Source organism: Sinocyclocheilus rhinocerous, unplaced genomic scaffold (genome assembly GCF_001515625.1).
Source record: "Sinocyclocheilus rhinocerous isolate Xijiao unplaced genomic scaffold, SAMN03320098_v1.1 scaffold270, whole genome shotgun sequence".
Lineage (NCBI taxonomy): Eukaryota > Metazoa > Chordata > Actinopteri > Cypriniformes > Cyprinidae > Sinocyclocheilus > Sinocyclocheilus rhinocerous.
The window spans coordinates 223,962-245,655 of record NW_015653456.1 but is presented as its reverse complement, the minus strand read 5'-3'; the positions used below and the strand labels follow the sequence as shown (position 1 = coordinate 245,655).

General features: G+C 37.5%; 2 protein-coding genes across 3 annotated transcripts in view; both read left to right on the top strand.

The window, feature by feature from the left end:
- The first annotated feature begins 437 nt into the window (after positions 1-437).
- On the top strand, positions 438-3,408 carry LOC107715691 (myristoylated alanine-rich C-kinase substrate-like). Its single transcript, XM_016521865.1, has 2 exons — positions 438-999; positions 2,221-3,408. Exons 1-2 carry the CDS (start codon positions 904-906, stop codon positions 2,824-2,826), a joined length of 702 nt encoding a protein of 233 aa, XP_016377351.1. The 5' UTR covers positions 438-903; the 3' UTR covers positions 2,827-3,408.
- A 6,536-nt stretch (positions 3,409-9,944) lies between these two features.
- The window catches only part of cebpz (CCAAT enhancer binding protein zeta), a 29,314-nt gene continuing 17,564 nt past the window's right edge, over positions 9,945-21,694 (top strand). For both annotated transcript variants that reach the window (XM_016521863.1, XM_016521862.1), the window contains exons 1-4: positions 9,945-10,160; positions 14,493-15,994; positions 17,049-17,280; positions 19,764-19,926. In XM_016521863.1, coding sequence (XP_016377349.1) covers positions 10,011-10,160; positions 14,493-15,994; positions 17,049-17,280; positions 19,764-19,926 — 2,047 coding nt within the window. In that variant the 5' untranslated portion in view covers positions 9,945-10,010. The remainder of the gene's footprint in view (positions 10,161-14,492; positions 15,995-17,048; positions 17,281-19,763; positions 19,927-21,694) is intronic.

Below are 21,694 nucleotides of genomic sequence, written 5' to 3'. Positions count from 1 at the left end.
CCCCTGCCCCCGCTTGACTGTGTTCACATTATATTATTTGGGTCCGAACCGCGGTTCGTTTGCGTCATCAAGCCAGCAGCTGTTTACCCCGTTGCTTACTTAGTTTCAGAGATTCTCCGGTACTGCCGCACGAGCGCGAGGTCTTGTTTTCCCAGCGCGCACACCCCTCTCTCTTTGTCTGCTCTGTTCAACGAGCGGCTGAGGAGCAGTGCTTTCAGTTAAAAAAGATATTGTGTCGCTTCTAACTATATTTTATAAATATATAATATATATTATATATATATATATAATAAATATATAGGCAAATATAGCCGAAATCACAGCACAGCCATTGTCTTTATCTTATGTGTATTTGATTTCATTAGACGACGTCGTGATTCACGATTTTGTGCAGATTAACATCTAAGGGAGAGCTGGGCCGCGTTTCAGTCACTATTTCATATTCATTCCGTTGTCTGACAACAGAAACAGAAAAATATATAAGTGAAAACAGTTTTGTTGATAATTTGGCTGCATTAAATTACAGTTTGTGATCACAGAGGCAAACAAACGTAAAAAGCATATATGACGCGATGACGTCGTGAATATGCTAATTAGCGTATGGCGTCACCCAGCGAGAGCGACTTTTCAAGCAGGCTTTAGCTACTTTCAGCTGAAAGAAGTTGGCAACACCAGGGAAATTTCTCAATTTTCCGAGCTGTCTAACGTTACAGTGTCACGGGCACAAATTTGGGGATTAAAAAAAACTACTTTCCAGGTTTTTTCCTACACTTTTCCTCTCCGAGGCTGGATTTCATCGCTACTTTTAGTGCGCTCGTTGGCCAGGTGTTTTATTCCAAGCAAGAGGCTTGTTGCTCTTTGTTCTGTATTGGGATCTGTTGAGCTCTTTGTTGGAGCGAAAGCATGGGAGCGCAATTCTCTAAGACTGCTGGAAAGGAAGAAACAGCTGCAGAAAAACCTGGAGAGGCTGCAGCTTCACCCTCCAAAGCTAACGGACAGGTAAAACCCGGCCATGGTGTTTGTTGGGCGAGTTCTGCTGGAGCCCCGCTTCCAACAACCACACAAATTAAACCATTTCTGCAGCCCAGAGAGAGACTTTGTCAGTATTGAATTTAACTACGATCGTAAAATGTGTTTAATGTTGCTCAAATGTTTATATACTGCTTTAGAAATCCAGTTTTGGCGTTGTTTTTCCGGAGAAGTCTTTGTTTAGAAACGAGTAGCGTTGAGAATTAAAGATGATTTATCTAAACAAACCAGGAGATGTGGAGAATAATTTAGTTTGAATTAGCATGTCTGCCGTCTTGGAAATCATCTTTCAGGGGGAAGTGGGGGTTGATTGTTAGAGTAACAATGGCTCGCCACGCCTTTAGTCGCAGATGCTGGATAGACGCTTCGGTATCACTGGGGGGAAGCCACAGAAGAGCAATTAAAACGGGTGTATTTATCTTTACATTAAGTTGTGCCGTAATGGCCATTTATACAGTCTGTGTTTGTACAGGTGACGTGTGTGATGATGAGGTTCAATAATTATGTGCTGATCAGTTGGCATTTGCTTTTTATTGGTCGGTTTATGGACAAGCGGCGCCCACCGGTGGCTGTGGCAGTGTAATGCGCGTGCGAATGAGAGCGTTTACCCATAATGGTCTGATAATATCATATGTGACCCTGGACCACAAAACCAGTCATAAGGGTCATTTTTTGGAAATTGAGATTTTTACATCATCTGAAAGCTGAATAAATATGGTTTCCATTGATGTGTTTGTTAGAGTGGGAAAATATTTGGCTGAGATGCAACTATTTGAAAATCTGGAATCTGAGGGTGCTAAACAATCTAAATATTGAGAAAATCGCCTTTACATTTGTCCAAATTAAGTCCTTGGCCATGCATAATACTAACCAAAATGTAAGTTTTGATATTTACGGTAGTAAATTTACAAAATATCTTCATGGAACATGATCTTTACTTAATATCCTAATGATTTTGGCATAAAAGAAAAATCGATAATTTTGACCCATACAATGTGTTTTTGGCTATTGCTACAAATATACCCGTGCTACTTAGTACTGGTTTTGTGCTCCAGGGTCACATATGGATCAAATGGAAGCAGTCCCCTTTCAGTGCATAAAATTTCATTTGTATTTGCAGCCTGCACTGTGTCTTGGTAGTGCTCATGTTAAGCCAAGCTTAATAATGATTGTGCCTGTGTTTTGCTTTAGGAAAATGGCCATGTGAAGGTGAACGGAGACGCATCTCCAGCGGCTGCTGAGGAGAAAGAAGAGGTTCACGCTAACGGCAGTGCGGCAGCTGAGGAGGGAGAGAAGGCTGAGGCAGCTCCAGCTGAAAAGGAGGCTGTGGAGGGAGATCAAGCAAACACAGAAGTGAGTGCAGCCACTGAAGAGGAGGCCGCGAAAGCTGAGGAAGGCGCAACTCCATCCACAAGCAACGAGACGCCGAAGAAGAAGAAGAAGAAGCGCTTCTCTTTTAAGAAGTCCTTCAAGTTGAGCGGCTTCTCTTTTAAGAAAACCAAGAAGGAGACGGGGGATGGAGATGGCGGTGAGGAGGCCAAAACCGAGGGAGCTGAAGCTGTTGAAGGAGGCGTGTCAGAAGAGAAGGAGGCAGAATCCAAACCAGAGGAGAAACCAGTAGAGGAGCCCGAGGCTGCCAGTCCTGCCCCTGAGGAGTCCAAAGAGGAGGAGAAACCCGCAGCGGTGACAGAGCCTGCTCCTTCTAAGGATGAAGCATCTGTAGCAGAGGAATCCACTCCCACTGTTCAAGAAGCAGAATCCAGTCCAGAGGTCCATGCAGAATCTGCCACAGAGTAATGTGCACAGTGCAGATCAACAGAGAAGGGGGGTGGCTATTCCTGTAGCTGTGAAAAATGGGTGGCTACATTAAATAATACAGAAAATTTTGAATTAGTCTCATATATTTTTTGCAATACTGATGGTTTAGGGGTCAAAGAGGGGTGCAGGGATTGGGAATGAGGGTTTTTAATGGCACCTTGATGACTCAGCGTTACACCACAGACCATGTAGTAGTACAAAAACAGAACGACCATTAATTCATCCGCTACAGTTTTCAACACTAAAGCAATTTTTTTTATATAATAACAAGCCAATTTAACTTGCAATGCCAAGTTTAAAGCAGCAATTTTAAAAGTCCTGGGAAATTTAAACCGTTTTTTTTTGCTGTAACAGTCTGTGAATTCAGTGGGGAAACAATTTGCATATGCTTTATAGTGTATTGCTGGTTCTACGAGCTTATTCAAGTGTAAGTATGTATAGAAGGGGTGTTTTAACTGTGATTATTGTACAAATGATATCTTGATCTCAAGAAGCACATGCAGCTCTTCTATCACCAAGTCTGTTTTTGTAAGTCATCCTCAGACCATTGGAACATTTTTTTTTTTTAACTCAAACCAAGCTGTGACACGTATTCCTGTTTATACTGTGGTTTTTGATTACAACGGATGATGCTTTTCAGTGGTCTTTTGAAAAAAATTAAGGAACCTATCAGATGCAATGTTTGTGTAGCACCTTGTCTCTTTCTTTTGTAAATATTGGAGAAGCTTTTACCTTTGACTTAGAGATTAAATGTAACTTTGCTTACAAAATTGATATTAAAACTTCTCTGCTGAAGGTGTTCTAAATTTTATGTGAGCACACTAAAAGCCAAATAAATGTGAATGAGATTTGAATTGGTTTGTCTCTTTGTCTTACATTTAGCAAGAAATGAGTGGCCATTATTGATTTTTAATCAGTTATGTTTAAAAAAGCTACTAAAATGTGGTGATCTCACCAAATCTGAGCAAGTGATATCTATAGTCATATATTCCTGCCAGGATTCAGCTCTACACTCCAAATGCAAGTAACTTACTTTATTTACAGTCTAAGGTTTTCCTTCTGCTAACCCACCCAACAGGTGGCTTTGGTGTTTGCAAACCCATGAGCTGAGAAAGCCTTTTCCAACTTCCTTTAGTGCAACCACTTCCTTTAACCTTTTAAAGGTGAAATCATTCTTTCATAGGGAGTGTACTCTGAATCAAACCCTGTGGCCCAACAGTGCTATTCAATACAACAATGACACCATAAAGCAGTGCCTGAATGTATAGCAGCCCCACCCAAAGTTCTCCAAAGATCAAGTTCACACACATGTATACAGACAAAAAGAGGGAGCGAAATATGCTGTTTGAGAACACACCTTGACCCCATGAAGAGACCAATATGCACAATAAAGACCAGGAGTCAAAGTTGAAGTTTAAATAGAGAGAGTTCTCCACGTCTCCAAAGGCTGCAGAAAAATGAAAGAATCCAGCCTCAAATTAGCTTAGGATACAGAAACACTAATACTTACAGCAGGGGTTTGCAGAGAGTTCCTAGGGGGCAAGTGCTCAAATGTAAAAAAAAGGGGGCATTTATATACAGATTAATTCCAATTTAATCATTTCTATAGTAAGATTGTATATGCAGTATATATATATATATATATATTATATATATACAGTATATACAAACACACAGTGGTGGCCATGTCAACAATTCTGTGTTTTTCTGTCAATATGGGGTGCTGTGTGTACATTAATGAGGAAAAAAAATTAACTTAAATGATTTTAGCAAATGGCTGCAATATAACAAAGAGTGAAAAATTTAAGGGGGTCTGAATACTTTCCGTACCCACTGTATATACACACACACACACACACACATATGTATGCATAATTATAAAAAATAAAGTCTTTGCATGCCCTTGAACTTGAACTGTTTACACTATATGTAACAGGCTTGTTAGTGGCACTTGGGCTTCATTTGGACAACAATGATAGTTTCATCAACCGGTAGTTCAAGCTGTCATGTCTAACGATATGAGCTTCTTCTTCAGAATGAACAATACCACCTTTAAAAAAGTACAGTGAGAATCAGAATGAACTACCACGTTAAAAGGATATAGATAATGCACACAATGCATTTCCAGTTTTAAATATTCCACTGTGGCCTCCAACAGGGCTGCTGTGAAACTCTTCAAACAATGGTTCTGCATTCCTCTTTGCTCTGTACTGTTTTTCTTCTTCCGTATAGTATGCCATCTGCAACCATAATTAAAAAGCTTAATTTATATCAGATATAATACTTATTTTAAACTACCCTTGGTACAAAACTACTGACTTCATACTAACCAGGGACTCTGAACTTTGCAGCATATCGCTTCAAACTTTGCCGTTGTGACTTACTGTACAGTCCAGGGAAAGTATTTATAGTGAGGAGATTGAGAACTTCTCTGTATGCTTCCTCCATGATTACAATGCTGTCAAAAAAAAAAAGTAAAGGATTGAGGAGCAGACAAATGACAAATCAAGTTTTAAAAAAAAAACTACAGCCAAACAAATTAAAGGTGTTTAGCAAATTAAATTCTTCATGTGTAACACTTTAGTATTTAGAAGAAAAATGAATGCACCTTTAACAGAACTCATTGGGTAAAGCTTTATTTATAAATAGACGTACATATGCATTCACAAAAAAAATAAATAAAATAAAATAAAATATATATATATATATATATATATATATAGAAACAACTCCAGATAGACTGCTAGTTAATTTCATGTTACGCTAGTATAAAACCTTGTTGTTGTTTTAGATTTATGTCAGTCATGTCATGTCAGTTACAAAATTCATAAAAGTTATTTGTGCTTACTAATAATTCCACATGAGCAGAATCACAGATCATATCTAGTCTATTTAAAAATATATAGTTAGACACATTTCCTGAAGAAGTATGCTTTTGCTTAGATGATGTTTAATCGTACCATGTATCAGAATCACAATAGTATAGTATAATTATTGGTAAAGACTCCTTTTTACTATAAAATACCATTTATGTTAGTATTTTAATTTAAGAAAATAATTTAATTCAATCAAGATTCATATTACTTACATTTCGCATCCAAATTTGTAATTATAAGTAAGATCAAAATTCTGGACGGGTCTTCAGATATGCCATATTCAAGTGTGAAAATGTTTTGTGCATGCGCAGTAGAGAACACCTGTTAATGGTAAATTGATATGCAGTATGTAAACAGGAGTAGCCTACTTATTAATGCGACTTCTACTTTAACAATTTCAGGTTTGTTTTCTTCTGAAAAGTGAATCAGTACAACAGAAACTACCCCTAACCCTACCCCCACACCCTGACAGACAGCTTTGTCGACCAACCATGAAGACCTTTCTCCACACCCATTGCTCCAGTCTGCAGTTATCCCTACTTAGAGATTCCAACAGATGCATGAATGAGACCGGGAAGATACCGCTCCACTTCACATTGTCCAATGACATTTGAGTTTGTTTAAGACACACAATCTATTCCAATGCAATCGCAATGACGTCAGCAATTCTGTACACGTTGTCTTTGGTCTCATCCAGCACAGCGACGAGTCTGCTTACAGACAAGAGGTTGAGCAGCTGGCTGTCTGGTGCAGTCACAACAATTTGGAGCTGAACACACTCAAAACCGTGGAGATGATCGTGGACTTCAGGAGAAATTCCCCAACACTCCCTCCTCTCACCATCATGAACAGCATTGTGGAGTCATTCAAGTTCCTGGGCACCACTATAGGCCTATCTCACAGCACCTGAAGTTGGACATTCACATAGACCCCATTGTAAAAAAAAAAAAAAAAAGGTCCAGCAGAGGTTGTACTTCCTTCATCAACTGAAAAAGTTCAACCTGCCACAGGCGCAGATGACACAGTTTTACTCTGCTGTTATTGAGTCGGTTCTGCTCTTCTATAACTGTCTGGGTCAGCCAGCAAATCAGATATGTGACCCTGGAGCACATAACCAGTCACAAGTAGCACAGGTATATTTGTAGCAATAGCCAAAAATGCATTGTATGGGTCAAAATTACTGATTTTACTTTTATGCCAAAAATCATTAGGATATTAAGTAAAGATCATGTTCCATGAAGATATTTTGTGAATTTTCTACCGTAAATATATGAAAACTTAATTTTTGATTAGTAATATGCATTGCTAAGAACTTCATTTGGACAACTTTAAGGGCGATTTTCTCAATATTTAGATTTACAGCTTTTTACGATCGCTATGACAGTTTTTTCAAAACTTTTAACAATTTTCTTTCAACTCTGTTAACACAGTTAGCACAACATCCATCTGTGTAGGCTATACAATTAACACATTTCTTGTTGCTTTGGCACAAAATGCATTCAGTTAACACAAATTTTAAATGCTTGAACTTCTCTTACACACAAGCTCAACCAAGACCAAACAATGGATATTTACTGCCAAATTTACAAATGCTTTCACACTGTATGTCAGAACAGTTAACATCATGTTCTAAACCTAACTTATAGGCTAAAGTCAAAGTGAACAGCTTTTCATGTTGTGAATTGAAACACAAATATATCTCCTGTATTTTATTCCATTGTTTATGAGGAACAGCTGATTGAAGTTATGCAAATATATAAATTACAGCAACACACTCAGGTGTTGAGGTTATTTCAATTGCATGACCATGCTGGTAAGGTATGTTTTGAAGCATGGCAGCTGATTTAAGATGGTTTAAGCTGGTTCTGACCTGGTCCTGAGCAGGAGCTAGTTGCTTAGGACCAGCACATGACCACCTTAAACAAGTTCATAACCAGCTGCCATACTTCAAAACATACCTAACCAGCATATGCTGGTTTTTTCAACAGGGTCAGGACAGCTGAAAAGATATTTGGTGTGCACCTGCCCAACCTTCAGGACTAGTACAACTCCAGAGTGAAGTAACGGGCAGGTAACATCATCACAGACCCCTCTCACCCCGGCCACAACCTGTTTGCACTTCTCCCCTCAGCCAGACATTTCAGATCTCTGTGCACTAAAACATCTAGTCAAGTCAAGTCACCATTATTTATATAGCGCTTTTTACAATGCAGATTGTTTCAAAGCAGCTTTACAGTATTAAACAGGGAAATAGTGTGTCGAAATGGTGTTCCGTTCTCCTCTGGCCAGACGAACTAGCAGTTTAATTCTAGGCTGCAACAAAGTCACATTGTGCAGAAGACTCATCTGGCCGTCTAGAAGACAAGGTCTCCACTGGGGATCTGTTTCTGGGGCTCATCTAGTTGACATGGTCTCCGCTGACTTTCAGGGCTGTAGAGGTCATCTCTAGGTCCTGATCCACCTTCTGATCTGGATACAGACTGGATCTGGTTGCTACGATGACCTCGGAATAAGAAAGAAACAGACTAATATTAGCATAGATGCCATTCTTCTAACGATGTAACAAGTACATCGGGTGTTATAAGTGTTCCCAGTTCCGGTTTACCTAACAATCCTTTAATGGATTTGAATATTAGAAATGTGTTAGTGTGTTATGTGTAAACCAGGTTAAAGAGATGGGTTTTTAATCTAGATTTAAACTGACAAGAGTGTGTCTGCCTGCTGAATAGGGCGTCTAGGCATAAAAACAGTTTTTCTCCCATGCCATCTTCAGCTTAAACAGCTAACACGGAAATTATAACCTGTAATTCATTTCTCCATCTCTAATTATTGGCTCTCTCTCAAGTACTATGTAAATACATATGCATATATTTTTGTTTTTATTTATACAGCTGTATAAAGAGTAAATAATGCACAAATCTGTAATTAATTCTTCTGTTCCAGATTCATACCACATTATTATTATTTATTGTTTGTTGTGTTTTTATTAGTCTGACTTATTTAAATGTTCTTTCTGTTTTCATGTCATATATGTAGGCCTATGTATGTATGTATGTGTATGCATGTATGTACCAAGAGCTCCTTAAAAAAACACAACACATTTCTCGTGTGTTTGCGCACACTTGGCGAATAAAGCTAATTCTGATTCTGATAATAATTATAATTCAAATGCATTTTGTTTTATTGACCACAATATTATTGTTGATATTTGTTAAGAGAGGGGCACTTTTGATTAATTTTGGAAAAAGGACAGGGGGTTGAGCCCTAAAAGTACCCAACTCTAAATATACTCATGAAAGTATATATACTTTATTTATTTCTACTTTATATATACTTTATTTGTACTTATAAGTACCCAAAGGGAAAACACTTAATTACAGTAAAGTGAGCAGTTGTAATTCAAATCGGAGATCTATGGAGAAAATACAAAATAGCAATATAAACATACCTGTTTATTTCTTTAACGCAATGACCAATCACAGGCGTTTAAGATATAATCACTCAACGCTCATAAAGCTGGAGGGAGTTGTTTTGCGCTGAGTTCTGCAAGCTGGCGATTTAACCATTGGTGGAAAAAGTAAAACATGTTGAAAAAAACAGCATATGCTGGTTAGGTATGTTTTGACGCTGGGATGCTTGTTTAAGCTGGTCCTTTGCTGGTTTAAACTGGTCCTTTGCTGGTTTATGCTGGTCCTTTGCCAGCACATGACCAGCATAAACCAGCATCCCAGCGTCAAAACATACCTATTTTCATACCTGTTTTTTCAACAGGGAGGCTACTTAAGTAGGCCTAAAAGTGTTGCAAAATCATTTATAAAATCAGTAGAGAGTCACTGATCATTTTCACACGAATATTCAAAACCACTGCGACATTTCACATCACGGGGAAGCATAATTACGGGTTTGAGATGATGACTAAAATAAATCAACAAGTATATGCCCCAAATATGAAACAAAACGGATCACAGGATGTCGGTCATTTATAATATCCAGCATCTTAAATAATAATCCAGAAACAAGGAATATAATGCAAACACCATCAATTCATTAGGGCTTAACGTATAAATAATAATAATAATTAGTATTATAAATTATTATTATTACAGAAGCCTTCACATTCTCTAGACTCCACGGTAGATAGCGGTATGGACCTCTCAGCTCGTTCGCATTTTCGCAACCGCCAACGCAGAGAAGAAGAAGAAACAACAGCGCAAAGTAGAGACTTTTATTTTATCTTCTAGTTCCTGTGCAGTGAGTGCACGTGGGGCTGTGAGTGCATGCGGAAACATGCGCGCGAGCATCATGGAGGAGCACAGCAACAGCATGGACGCTAACAACAGCGATTTTGATGAAGAAGACTGCGATCAGACTGATGAGAATGACAAAAATGAAGACGAGTTCACGCTGGAGGATGTTTTGCGGTTGGGCGGGACAAAGGTGAGTTTTTAACGTGTCACTTGAATTATTAGAACATAACCACACAGACGGGACAATCTGCGAACATTTCATTTAGTTAGTTAGTTAGTTAGACTGAACAACCTAGTCAAAATTTAGAGCATTGATCAGTTGTAATAGTAACGGTGGATGTTTGTTAATAGCCTTACAATTACAAATAAATAGAACAAAACAATCATTGGAAAATTATAAAATAATCTGATGTAACTATAATGAAACCTAACACCATATATGTTTTTTTTTTATGGCAACAACAGCAGCAGCAAGCATGTAAAGTTATCGTGGCAACCAGTCTAGATACTGTATGTTGCAATGCACACTGATGTCCTGTAAGAGCTGTGCTGAAAGTTAGCTAGAAGTAGAGAAATGTATAAGTAGAGCCCTCATTTGTACATATTAGGACTGGATCGAATGGTTAATTGTATTTTTTAACCCAGGGTAAGCAGAGACAGAGGCCGAGGTCTTAATGTGACGTAATGGTTTGCTAAAAATGAGTTCTTGACGCATGAAGACGTGCTGTATTTTGCAGAAATGTCTACAATCTTAAAAATAGAACCAATCATGTGCCAAAATTTAGATATTTTCTGCTGAACTCAAGTGGTGCATTTTTGTACTTTTACATTTCGTAACAAATACAGCGGGTAAAATAAGTATTGAACACGTCACTAAAGGTGCTTTTGACATGAAATTACCGTGTTTCCTGATAAAGTGATCCTAAAGTTTCCTGATGAAGTGAACTCACTTAAAGAGTTTAGTATAAATTTGCCAGAAAAAGTTTTAGAATTTTTATCACGTTAATGTAAAAAATCTTGTGTAATGTAACTTGTGTTTGTTTGTTTGCTATTGTTTATTGTATTTGTTATACTTGTATTTTTAAATTGTTTTTGCCATGAAAATAACATGCTGACATGGCATTAAATAAATATATACTACTACTACTACCAGGATGATGAAGATGAAACAAGGGTGGACATTTCAGCAAGTAGAGGTCGACCGATAGTGGATTTTACCGATACCGATAGCTAGGTTGGACCACACTGGTCGATACGGTTAATCAACCGATAGTTTTTAAAATGGTAAACGAAAACAGCGCTTTACTATTTAAAAAAAAGCAGTAGCAGTACTGAACCATATTTTGTAAATGAATAAACATATTAATATTAATTATTATATTGATCATTAAAGTTATTTCATAGTTTACTAATGTTAAAAAAATAAACTTTAAAATGTCAAAAATATAGCCTATTAGTAATAGTAAATGTTGAAATACCTGCCCCTTGTCAGTGGAAATTAATATTAGCTGGTTCAGTCCCAGCACCTACCAGGATGATGACAGCTTTTAATGTATGTAGAAAACGCCAATAGAAAATCAATGGAAAGAACTAAAGATCAGAGTTCATAGAAGAGGCCCACAGATCCTTCACCATTTGAAGACTGTTTGTGTGGAAGAATGGGCCAAAATCACTCCTGAGCAATGTATTTGACTAGTTTCCCCAACAGGAGGCGACTTGAAGCTGTCATTACCAACAAAGGCTTTTGTACGAAGTATTAAATACATACATGGAGTAAGATGGCGCCGACGCTGATGGCTGCCTCCGTGGCGTGCTCCACAGTTTTACACTGTGGAAGCTTCTGTCACGAAAACAAATTCCTCGTATGTGTAAACATACCTGGCAATAAAGCTCATTCTGATTCTGACATTTCAGTAAGCGTGTTCAATACTTTTTCCCTGGGTCATTCCATTTTATTACACATAATTTAATTTCTGAAATTATTTTTGTTTTCTTTGTATGTATGGATTACTTGGTTTGTTACCGACATCTGGTGAAAATTGTCAACAGCACCTTTAGAAATATATTTACTGAGAAAATTAGTGACGCGTTCAAAATAAATTTTACCTGCTGCTGTGTGTATGCAATACAAACAGTGTAAAAAATCTTTTAATTCAGTTTCACACTAAAAAATAGCCACCATATATATATATATATATATATATAAATATGTAGTTAAATGTGCAATAGGTCTTCAGAAAAATTTTTGGTTATGCTGGTTGAAAGTCTCTTCACATCCCGTGTATATGCGTTCAGGAGGCGTGGCTTTGGACGGCGATTTGCAGGGAGGGTGGGATGTGCGCTTTCAGTGCTATCGGGCTAAAGTTAGCATTTTCCAAGATGTCCTACTGCACCTTTAACATAATCCAGTCATTTTGTAGTTCTGTGTATATTGCATAGTTACTCTTGTCAAAACTGTGGTATTATTTATGATCTTTACGCACTTGTGTGTGTATAACAGACTTGTGTATGGATTAACTGGTTCTCACCATGAATATAGCCATAGATGCTGGAATGGCGTTAAGAAGAAAATAAACAAACAAACACTTGTTTCTATTTAATCTGCATTGAAATTCTTTTTTCCAACATTTTTTTTCCCTTGCGACCAGTAAATACCAATGTTAATTTTAACAGCAAATTTTGGTTTAGTTTGTCATATTTTAGTTATCTGAATTGTTTTAGTTTTAGTCGACTAAATATAAGATTTTAGTCAACTAAATCTACAGTAAATTTAGTCAGCTAAAATCTAATTCATTTAGTTACAATGTAATGCATTTATTAAGCATTTCTCCAAAATTTCAAAACTCGTTATATATGTTTCATATTAAGGTTTTATCATGATAGATACCAATTTAACTGTGATGACACACAATTAGGGATGTAACGATTCACTCAACTCACGATTCGATTCGATTCACGATTTTGATTTCACGATTCGATTCACGATTATTATAAATTTTTTTAACAAAATTTTATTAGGGCTACTAAAGTGATTCAGTCAAGAGCAGTGAGTGATTTTCAGTCTTTCTTTTGTTGCTTGATTAACATCAATGACTCGGAAGAATATTGGATGCCTAATTTAGTTGCTATTGTCCAACTGTTTACGTTCACTTAAGACATAATTGACTGTGTTTACATGAATACTCGTCAAAATGGACAATTCGTCATAATTTTGTGTATTCCTCCATTCATACGACACGAAAGAGTACTCGTGTGCTGTGTGAGAGGCGCTATCAGTTTGCATTTCCAATAAGCCCCTCTCCAGCAACATGTTTTTGTTGTAGCTCTTTTTTTTTTTTCTGCAGCAACTATTTATTTAGCAAGGATGCTTTAAATTGATCTAAAAGATTCGAATGTTACAAAAGATTTCTATTTCAGATAAATGCTGTTCTTCTGAACTTTCTATTCATCAAAGAAACCTGAAAAAAATCTACTCATTTGTTTTCAACATAATAATAATAAATGTTTTTGAGCAGCAAATCAGCATATTAGAATGATTTCTGAAGGATCATGTGACTGGAGTAATGATGCTAAAAATTCAGCCTTGAAATCACAGGAATAAATCACATTTTTAAATATTTTCAAATAGAAAATAGTTATTTTAAATGGTAAAAAAAATATCTAAATGTTACTGTTTTTGCTGTATTTTGGATCAAATAAATGCAGGCTTGGTGAGCAGAAGAGAATTCTTTTAAAAAACATTAAAAATCTTACTGTTCAAAAACTTTATCAAAAGCGATATAAGGTAAACATTAATTTATTTGTGCTGTTTTTTTTTTTTCTTAAATATTATATGGTTTTATAGGAGGAGGTTTCATAGACTTGGAAAATTATTTTTTCAGAAGTTTGTATGCACAGACATCTGTTGTGGGTGTTCTTGGCAGTTTTTATAAGGCTTTTTTTTTTTTTTTTAGTGTTCATATCGATATCGGAATTATATCGTATCGACCTAAATTAAGAAATATATCGTGATATTAATTTTGGCCATATCGTCCAGCCCTATGTGTGCGCTCAGAAAACCGGACGAAATTAAGTTCTCTTTTGCGTCGTCAAATTTATCCATATGTCTGCTCTTCTCTTACTCCCAGATTGACATTTTTGATCATTTTATGAGACGTGCAGCAAGTGTATGTTAGCTTATGTCCCGCCGTATAGATCAATAGGTTGATACAGTTCACATGTGCGCATCTAACCTCCTTACCACGTAGCAGATTCGTTCTGATTGAATCTCTTCCCAAACGTCCCTCCTTAACATTTTCATCTCGTTTTTATCCATTGATGAATTTCAATAGATTTTCGTCATAGTTTTTGTCATTCAAAACAAGTTTTAGTTCATTATCGTCTCGTTTTCGTCAGTGAAAAAAATGTTGTTGACGAAAATTAACAAATTATTCGTAAACGAAATTAACACTGGTAATTACACAAGTTATGTTGTGATATGTTCAGTTTTTGTCTGATAAATTATGTTGTTGTCTTGTCACAGGCAGATTATGTCATGTTGGCCGGCATCGGTGACTCTGCCGAGCTCATCAATGGTGGAAAGAAAGGTGCAATTGATGATCTGGAGGAGGGAGAGCTGGAAGGTTTCATAACAAAGCTGGGCATCCGTGCTTATGCAGAGCAACAAATCATTCGAGATGAACAGGATGAAACATCCTCAGAGCCACCCAAAAAAGAGAAAAAAAAGGCAAAAAGCTCCAAAATGAAAGACGATTCACAGTCTGATGTGAGAAATACTGTTAAACCCATAACAGAAGATACGAAAACCCCTGTTAAATCTAAAGAACTTGGCAAACCTACTGGAAAGAAGGCCAAACAGAAACACACAAACTTGTTTGAGTTTATTCCACGGCAAACTCTGCTTATCAAACATGGGGGGAAGTGGTTCGATAAAGAGTACACGTCAGAGAGCACGTCTGTGGCTCAGAGCGAATCACTTGTCTTTCAGTACAAGGCTTTGGCTCAGAAACTCTATGAGAATGAAATTGCTCTCTACAAAAACAAGAAGAACTTCCAGAAAGGTGCCAACTCAGCTTGGATGAAGAGTGTAGTGTCCACAGGAACTTTGACCGATAGGATGGCAGCTATGACCGTGCTAATTCAGGATGCTCCGATTCACAGTCTCGAGCACGTTGAGAACCTTGTGTCTCTGGTGAAAAAGAAAGGAAGTCGCAGACAAGGCCTTATGGCCTTGGATACCCTTAAGGAGCTGCTGCTTACTGACCTTCTTCCAAAACACCGCAAGCTTCACACTTTCTCCCAGCATCCTTTTGAGCAGCTGGAGGAAAAAGCCAGTGGAAATAGGGACGCCCGTGACCGCAGGCTCATCCTATGGTACTTTGAGCACCTGCTGAAACTTCAGGTAATAGATTTTGTTGCCGCACTAGACGAACTGGCTCGCGATACGGTCCAGGCCACCAAAATGCGATCACTTACCACCGTCTACGAGCTGCTGTGCAATCAGCCGGAGCAGGAGAAAGTGCTTCTTGTGCAGATTGTCAACAAATTGGGGGATCCTGAATACAAAATTGCTTCCAAAGCCTCGCACCTGCTGGAAACGGTGCTTCACAAACACCCCAACATGAAGACAGTGGTGTGCTGTGAGATTGAGCGCCTCATGTTCAGACCCAACATCAGTTCCAAGGCTCAATACTATGCCGCTTGTTTCCTAAACCAAGTGATTCTGAGCCACGAGGAAGCAGACTTGGCTGCCAAGCTTATCACCATCTACATCACGTTTTTCAATGCATGCGTTAAGAAGAAGGATATTGAGTCTAAAATGCTCAGCGCTCTGCTTACAGGAGTGAACAGAGCGTATCCGTACGCGAAGATTGGGGATGACGATGTGTGCAAGCAGCTGGACACGCTTTTTAAAGTGGTGCACATTGTCAAATTCAACACTGCTGTCCAAGCCCTTATGCTGCTCTTTCAGGTCATGGACTCCCAACAGATCATTTCGGATCGCTATTATGTAGCACTCTACAGGTGAACCAACACTCTTTATTTTTCTGATGAATTACAAAAAAATTTAACTGAATTAACTTTTTGTTAGTAAGTGCACCGTTTTATTTTATGTACTCTGTCAATTTACCAACACTTCAGTAGTCTGTATTAATCCCAGTAAAATACTAGTAACTAGTAAATGGCTATTGAACACTACTTTTAATTGTCTAACTACTTTAAAATCTTTATTTTGTTTATACAATATTAATTAGAAAAGCTAATGAATTTATATAAATATAATAAATTAAAACTGATTCATATAGGTAAAGATTAATAAAGAAGAACAAAGAAACACATACGCAGTAATCAGGGTTTTGGGCATCTAACAGTTAAAGAGAGAATTTGAAAGAAGTTGAAGTTCCTAAGTTTTCCTGACCAGAGCAGTATTTTCAGTCTTACAGGGGAATGTAAAGTCTGTAAGTGGAATCAATACTGCAGAAAGACACTAACATTAAAATGATTCTTATTTTAGTATTGAGTCTAAGCATTCCAGACTGTGTTGTGTTGTTCCAAAAGTACGGTGGCCGAGAGAGCTCAACGCACTGCAATTTAAGAAAGCACATGCAAATAGAAGAAGCACCAGCAAATTAAGAAAACATTTTGATCAGTTTGGCAGCACATGTGCTGCAAATACTCGCAAAACAACCAAATACAGAAATATATTATTATATTATTATTATTATTATTATATTATACTTAGCCTCCAACTCACACACTGGTGAATAAAATCTGAGAATGTATTAGCCAGTGGCTAATATTAGACATCATTTAGGCACCCAGAGTGAAGATTTAGTCGTATGTGCGAGTGATTTACTCACAATGTAGAGGGTTGCAAATGTGGACATTGAGTAAAAACCTGTTTTACAGTTGAATGTGTATCCCTCTTTGATTAAGTAAAAGAACCTGAGAAACATTTTTTGAAAATGTATGAGTTTGCTCTGTATAGATATGTGGTATTAATTTTGTGCAAGTCTTCAAATTCAATGGTAAAGTGGCAAAGACATCATTATAGACATCATTTGTTTGTTTTCCACAGAAAATTGTTGGACCCCGGATTATCATCAAGCTCAAGAAAGAGCATGTTTCTCAACCTCTTGTATAAATCTCTAAAAGCTGACATAGTGCTGAGACGGGTGAAGGCATTTGTGAAAAGGTTACTTCAGGTCAGTTGTGAACAGACCCCTGCCTTTGCATGCGGTGCGTTATTCCTCGTGTCAGAGGTTATGAAGGACAAGCCAGGCCTCAAGTTACTGCTACAGGAAGAGGGGGTAAGTCTACATCCTCACAATCTGCATATTGTGTTGTGTTTAGTCAGAGATTTCTTTTTATATGAGGAGATACCATTGGAGAAAGTGTGACAGTCATTTAATTGCTTTTGGAATTGTACTACAGTCACTGACAGTTTGTGGATGTAATAAAAATGAGTTGAGTATTGCGGTAAAGCAGAATACGTCCCATCACAATTGTCTTTGACTTCTCTAATAAAACAGCATTTTTTTGTTGTAAACTCTTAACTGTGAATGAACAATGAAGATTAGCGGATAGAGTACCAGTTTAAGCAATAAGCTGTTTCCTCACAAAAGCAGTTTATTCTGAAGTCTCCCCTGCATTGACATCTATAAAAATAACTAGGGCTGGTAAGCGATTAAAATGGTTAATCTAATTTATTACATGATGTGGCGATTAATTAATCTAATTAATTGCAAATTAGAGCTGGTACACCATTGTCGCTTGCGAAAACACAATGACGGCGCCGTGGGTGGAAACTCACAGATTAAGGGCCGGTAATATTATAATGAGATCCCTTTGCAGCAGAAACAAGCTGTTTTTCGGGCCTGTCTCTTTAAATGCAAATGATCTGCTGCTCCCCGCCCCCTTTTCTAGAATAGAGCTGCGCCTTTCAGCTCGGACCTGTTAAAAAACATCGGTTATGTCTGTGAAGGTAAACAGCTGGGAAATAAATTGCTTGTCTATTTTAGATCTGTGTGGCAGCAGCGTGCACTTAAAACCTGGAAAAGTCAGATTTTCATGATATGTCACCTTTAATGATTAAGTCATTTATTTGATTCGTTCAAAAGGCTAATTCGTTCAGGAGTGAAGTAAATGGTTCTTTATGAATGGTCCTTTGAATCATTAGGCTTGTTCGACATGAAGCGGATCATCACCATCAGACCGATCGGTGTGTGACATTAAAGTACCGTGAGAGATAATAGAGAGCAGACGGCTCCGTATGCTTTTGAATCGCTCTCGCGGTCCTTTGATGTCATACACTGATCGATTTGTGCAGCGCTGCTTCAAATCAAACACGCCTATGGTTCACCCAATTCGTTCAGGTTAATCTTTTTCACGTTTCCTTGGTTGGTAGATGCACCGGGGACCTGATTATAGCACTTAAAACCTGGAAAAGTCAGATTTTCATGATATGTCACCTTTAATGATTAAGTCATTTATTTGATTCGTTCAAAAGGCTAATTCGTTCAGGAGTGAAGTAAATGGTTCTTTATGAATGGTCCTTTGAATCATTAGGCTTGTTCGACATGAAGCGGATCATCACCATCAGACCGATCGGTGTGTGACATTAAAGTACCGTGAGAGATAATAGAGAGCAGACGGCTCCGTATGCTTTTGAATCGCTCTCGCGGTCCTTTGATGTCATACACTGATCGATTTGTGCAGCGCTGCTTCAAATCAAACACGCCTATGGTTCACCCAATTCGTTCAAAACGTGCATTAAGAAATGAAATGCCGCTGTGTGTTGCTCGGAGACGAACAGTTCTGCTTTGTCTTTATATTTTCGTTGGCAAAATTGAGCAAAACAGACAACATTGTGTCTAAAATAACACCATATTAACTTCTTATTTACTGAACTGTTGTATAAGATCAGTATCACATTTGCACTCGTGTGCAGTGTTGCCAATTTAGCTACTTTGTAGCTAGATTTAGCGACTTCCCCGCCCCTTTTGAGACTTTTTTCAAAAGTTTAGGGACAAATATAACAACTTCTTGGACAAACCTTATCTAAGTTCTCATCTTGCCCACTGATCTACATTCATCTTTATATAGATCAGTGAATTTGCCATTATGATGTCATCTAGTGACATTTAGCTACCAGTTTTAGCTACTTCAATTGAAAGCAGTTGGCAACACTGCAGTCATGTGATATTGCACTTAGCCTGTTGCTCATGTGATATTGCTTAACTATGTCAAAAACTCAAACAGGGACATTTTTCCCCATATCTTGACTTTTAGGGACATTCTAACTACGTTCTCTAGGCTCCATCACGCAGTGAGTTGTTGCCCTACCTCATATTTGTCATCAATCAGCTGTATAAAATGTCAGATGACCCACATAGGTCTGGGGTGGGGCAAGTGTGTTAAATGCTTTAATAATTTTAATGCGTTATTTTTCACCATAATTAATTAATCTAAAGCGTTAAATTACCAGCCCTAAAAATAACTAATTGTTTAGTTATTGCATCAACTGCTGTGTTGATGCTTATTTTGTTAACTTTAGACAGGGACGAGTTCTGTTAACTTTAGACAGGGACGAGTTCCGTTAACTTTAGACAGGGACGAGTTCCGTTAACTTTAGACAGGGACGAGTTCCGTTAACTTTAGACAGGGACGAGTTCCGTTAACTTTAGACAGGGACGAGTTCCGTTAACTTTAGACAGGGACGAGTTCCGTTAACTTTAGACAGGGACGAATTCTGGTTTTGTTTATTGCTGCTTCTAAAAAAGTCTCTTTGCAGGATGAGGAGGAAGAGATGTATCAGGACCTTGAAGAGGATGTCGATGATGACCGCATTGCTGAGGAAAAACTTGTGGACACTGACAAAGATGAAAAAATACAGAGCGTGAAACAATGCCAGATGAAGCCCACTGCATCATGGGTACATCATCAAAACTTGGAAGGTGAGCCTCATTTCTATGCCTATCATAATAATTACTTAATATTTTTTAACAATATTTGTGTTTAAATGCATGTTTGTTGACATAAAAAGGAATGTCACCAACATTTTAGTCAGTCACACTGCTTCTGTCGTCTGTTTTGTTCTGTATGTGTATATATACTAGGGGTGTAACGGTACACAAACATGATGGTTCGGTACGTACCTCGGTTTTGACGTCACGTTTCGGTATGATTTCGGTACAGCAGGAGGAAAAAAACTAAACATAAATTGCTTCTTTTTTTAAACTAAACAATGGTTTACTGTACAAATTGCTCTTCCTTTAAATAAATTCAATTGTAATTAAAATTTTCTAAAAAAAATCTATCTCAGCTTCTCCTGTAAACCATAGGGAGCCCTTTTACATTTCTATAAGGTTACAATTAACAACAGAGCCCAAACTTAAATTCCATTGCTATTTATTTTTAACAATATTAATTAACATTCAAGGCCCTGGAAAGTTTTTGAAAATAAGCATACATAGATACAGGTCCTTGAAAGTGCTTGAATTTATTTTGTGCAAGAAGTTTTCTGAAAAAATCCATATTATTCCCTCCGGTCCGCTAATGTGTTATTTTGCCAACACTTCGTGGCCTATGCATATTAGCTTGCTTGATTTACCTTAGTTACGTGCATTTACGGGTTACGTTAAGTGTTTCCCGCGCGAGGTACTTTGTGTTGTACGTTGCCATGATGTTCACGCAGGGCTCCAGACTGCGACTAAAACGGTCGCATTTGCGACCAAAAATATTAATTTGCGAGTTAAGTTTTTGTTGAGGTCGCCATTGGAGACTATATAGCCTATATTTACATGTTATGACTTAAAGATTTGCATGTGATGCCTTTTTTCCTGATTGTTTTGCGATCGCATCATTTGCTATGTTCACGTATTAAACTGAGATGATGCGCATCAAAGTTTTAGTGGAAAAAAGAGTTTCAAACAGTCCTCATCTCTGCAGCACAGCAGCATTGTCGCACACCTGATTAACGCAGCTCAGTAGTTGTGCAAGTAAAAGTGCACAAAAGCAGAGTCTGTTTTGTGCACAACTTGAACAAACTACAACAGGTAAAGCTGTCAGCTGTGTGGATATTGGCAATATCGTTAACAATTCTCGTTTATAATCATTACTAATATGGCTTCTTATCAAGATCGTCTATATGCTGTGTTCTGTTAATGCGTGAACTTCATATTATTTGAAGCACACTTGCCGTCCATTAATCGCAAAAAGCTTTACTTTTTAATAAACAAACGTTATCAGCTTTAAAATTATGCCAAATTCATAATGAAAGGCGCGATCGCTTTAGCGCCTCAGTTCAAGCGGCAAGTGAACCCATTATATCTTTCTCTTTACTACTATAGTACATAATGAACATGAATTAACATCAAAACGTAGCCTATTTTATAAGAGAGTCGTTACATCCCTACACACAATATGCCTTTATATTAAAATTAAATAAAATCACTTCTCATAAAGAACAAGGTCTTCTTTTTAATGAAATACCAATGGTTATATAGGCTAATTATGCATTCTTTATAGCAACTTGTTTACCATATTCTTCATTCTTTCAAGCAGACCTATTTATTTCTATAAATAAAGATGAATATTTATTAGGGCTACTAAAGTGATTCAGTCAAGAGCAGTGAGTGATTTTCAGTCTTTCTTTTGTTGCTTGATTAACATCAATGACTCGGAAGAATATTGGATGCCAAATTTAGTTGCTATTGTCCAACT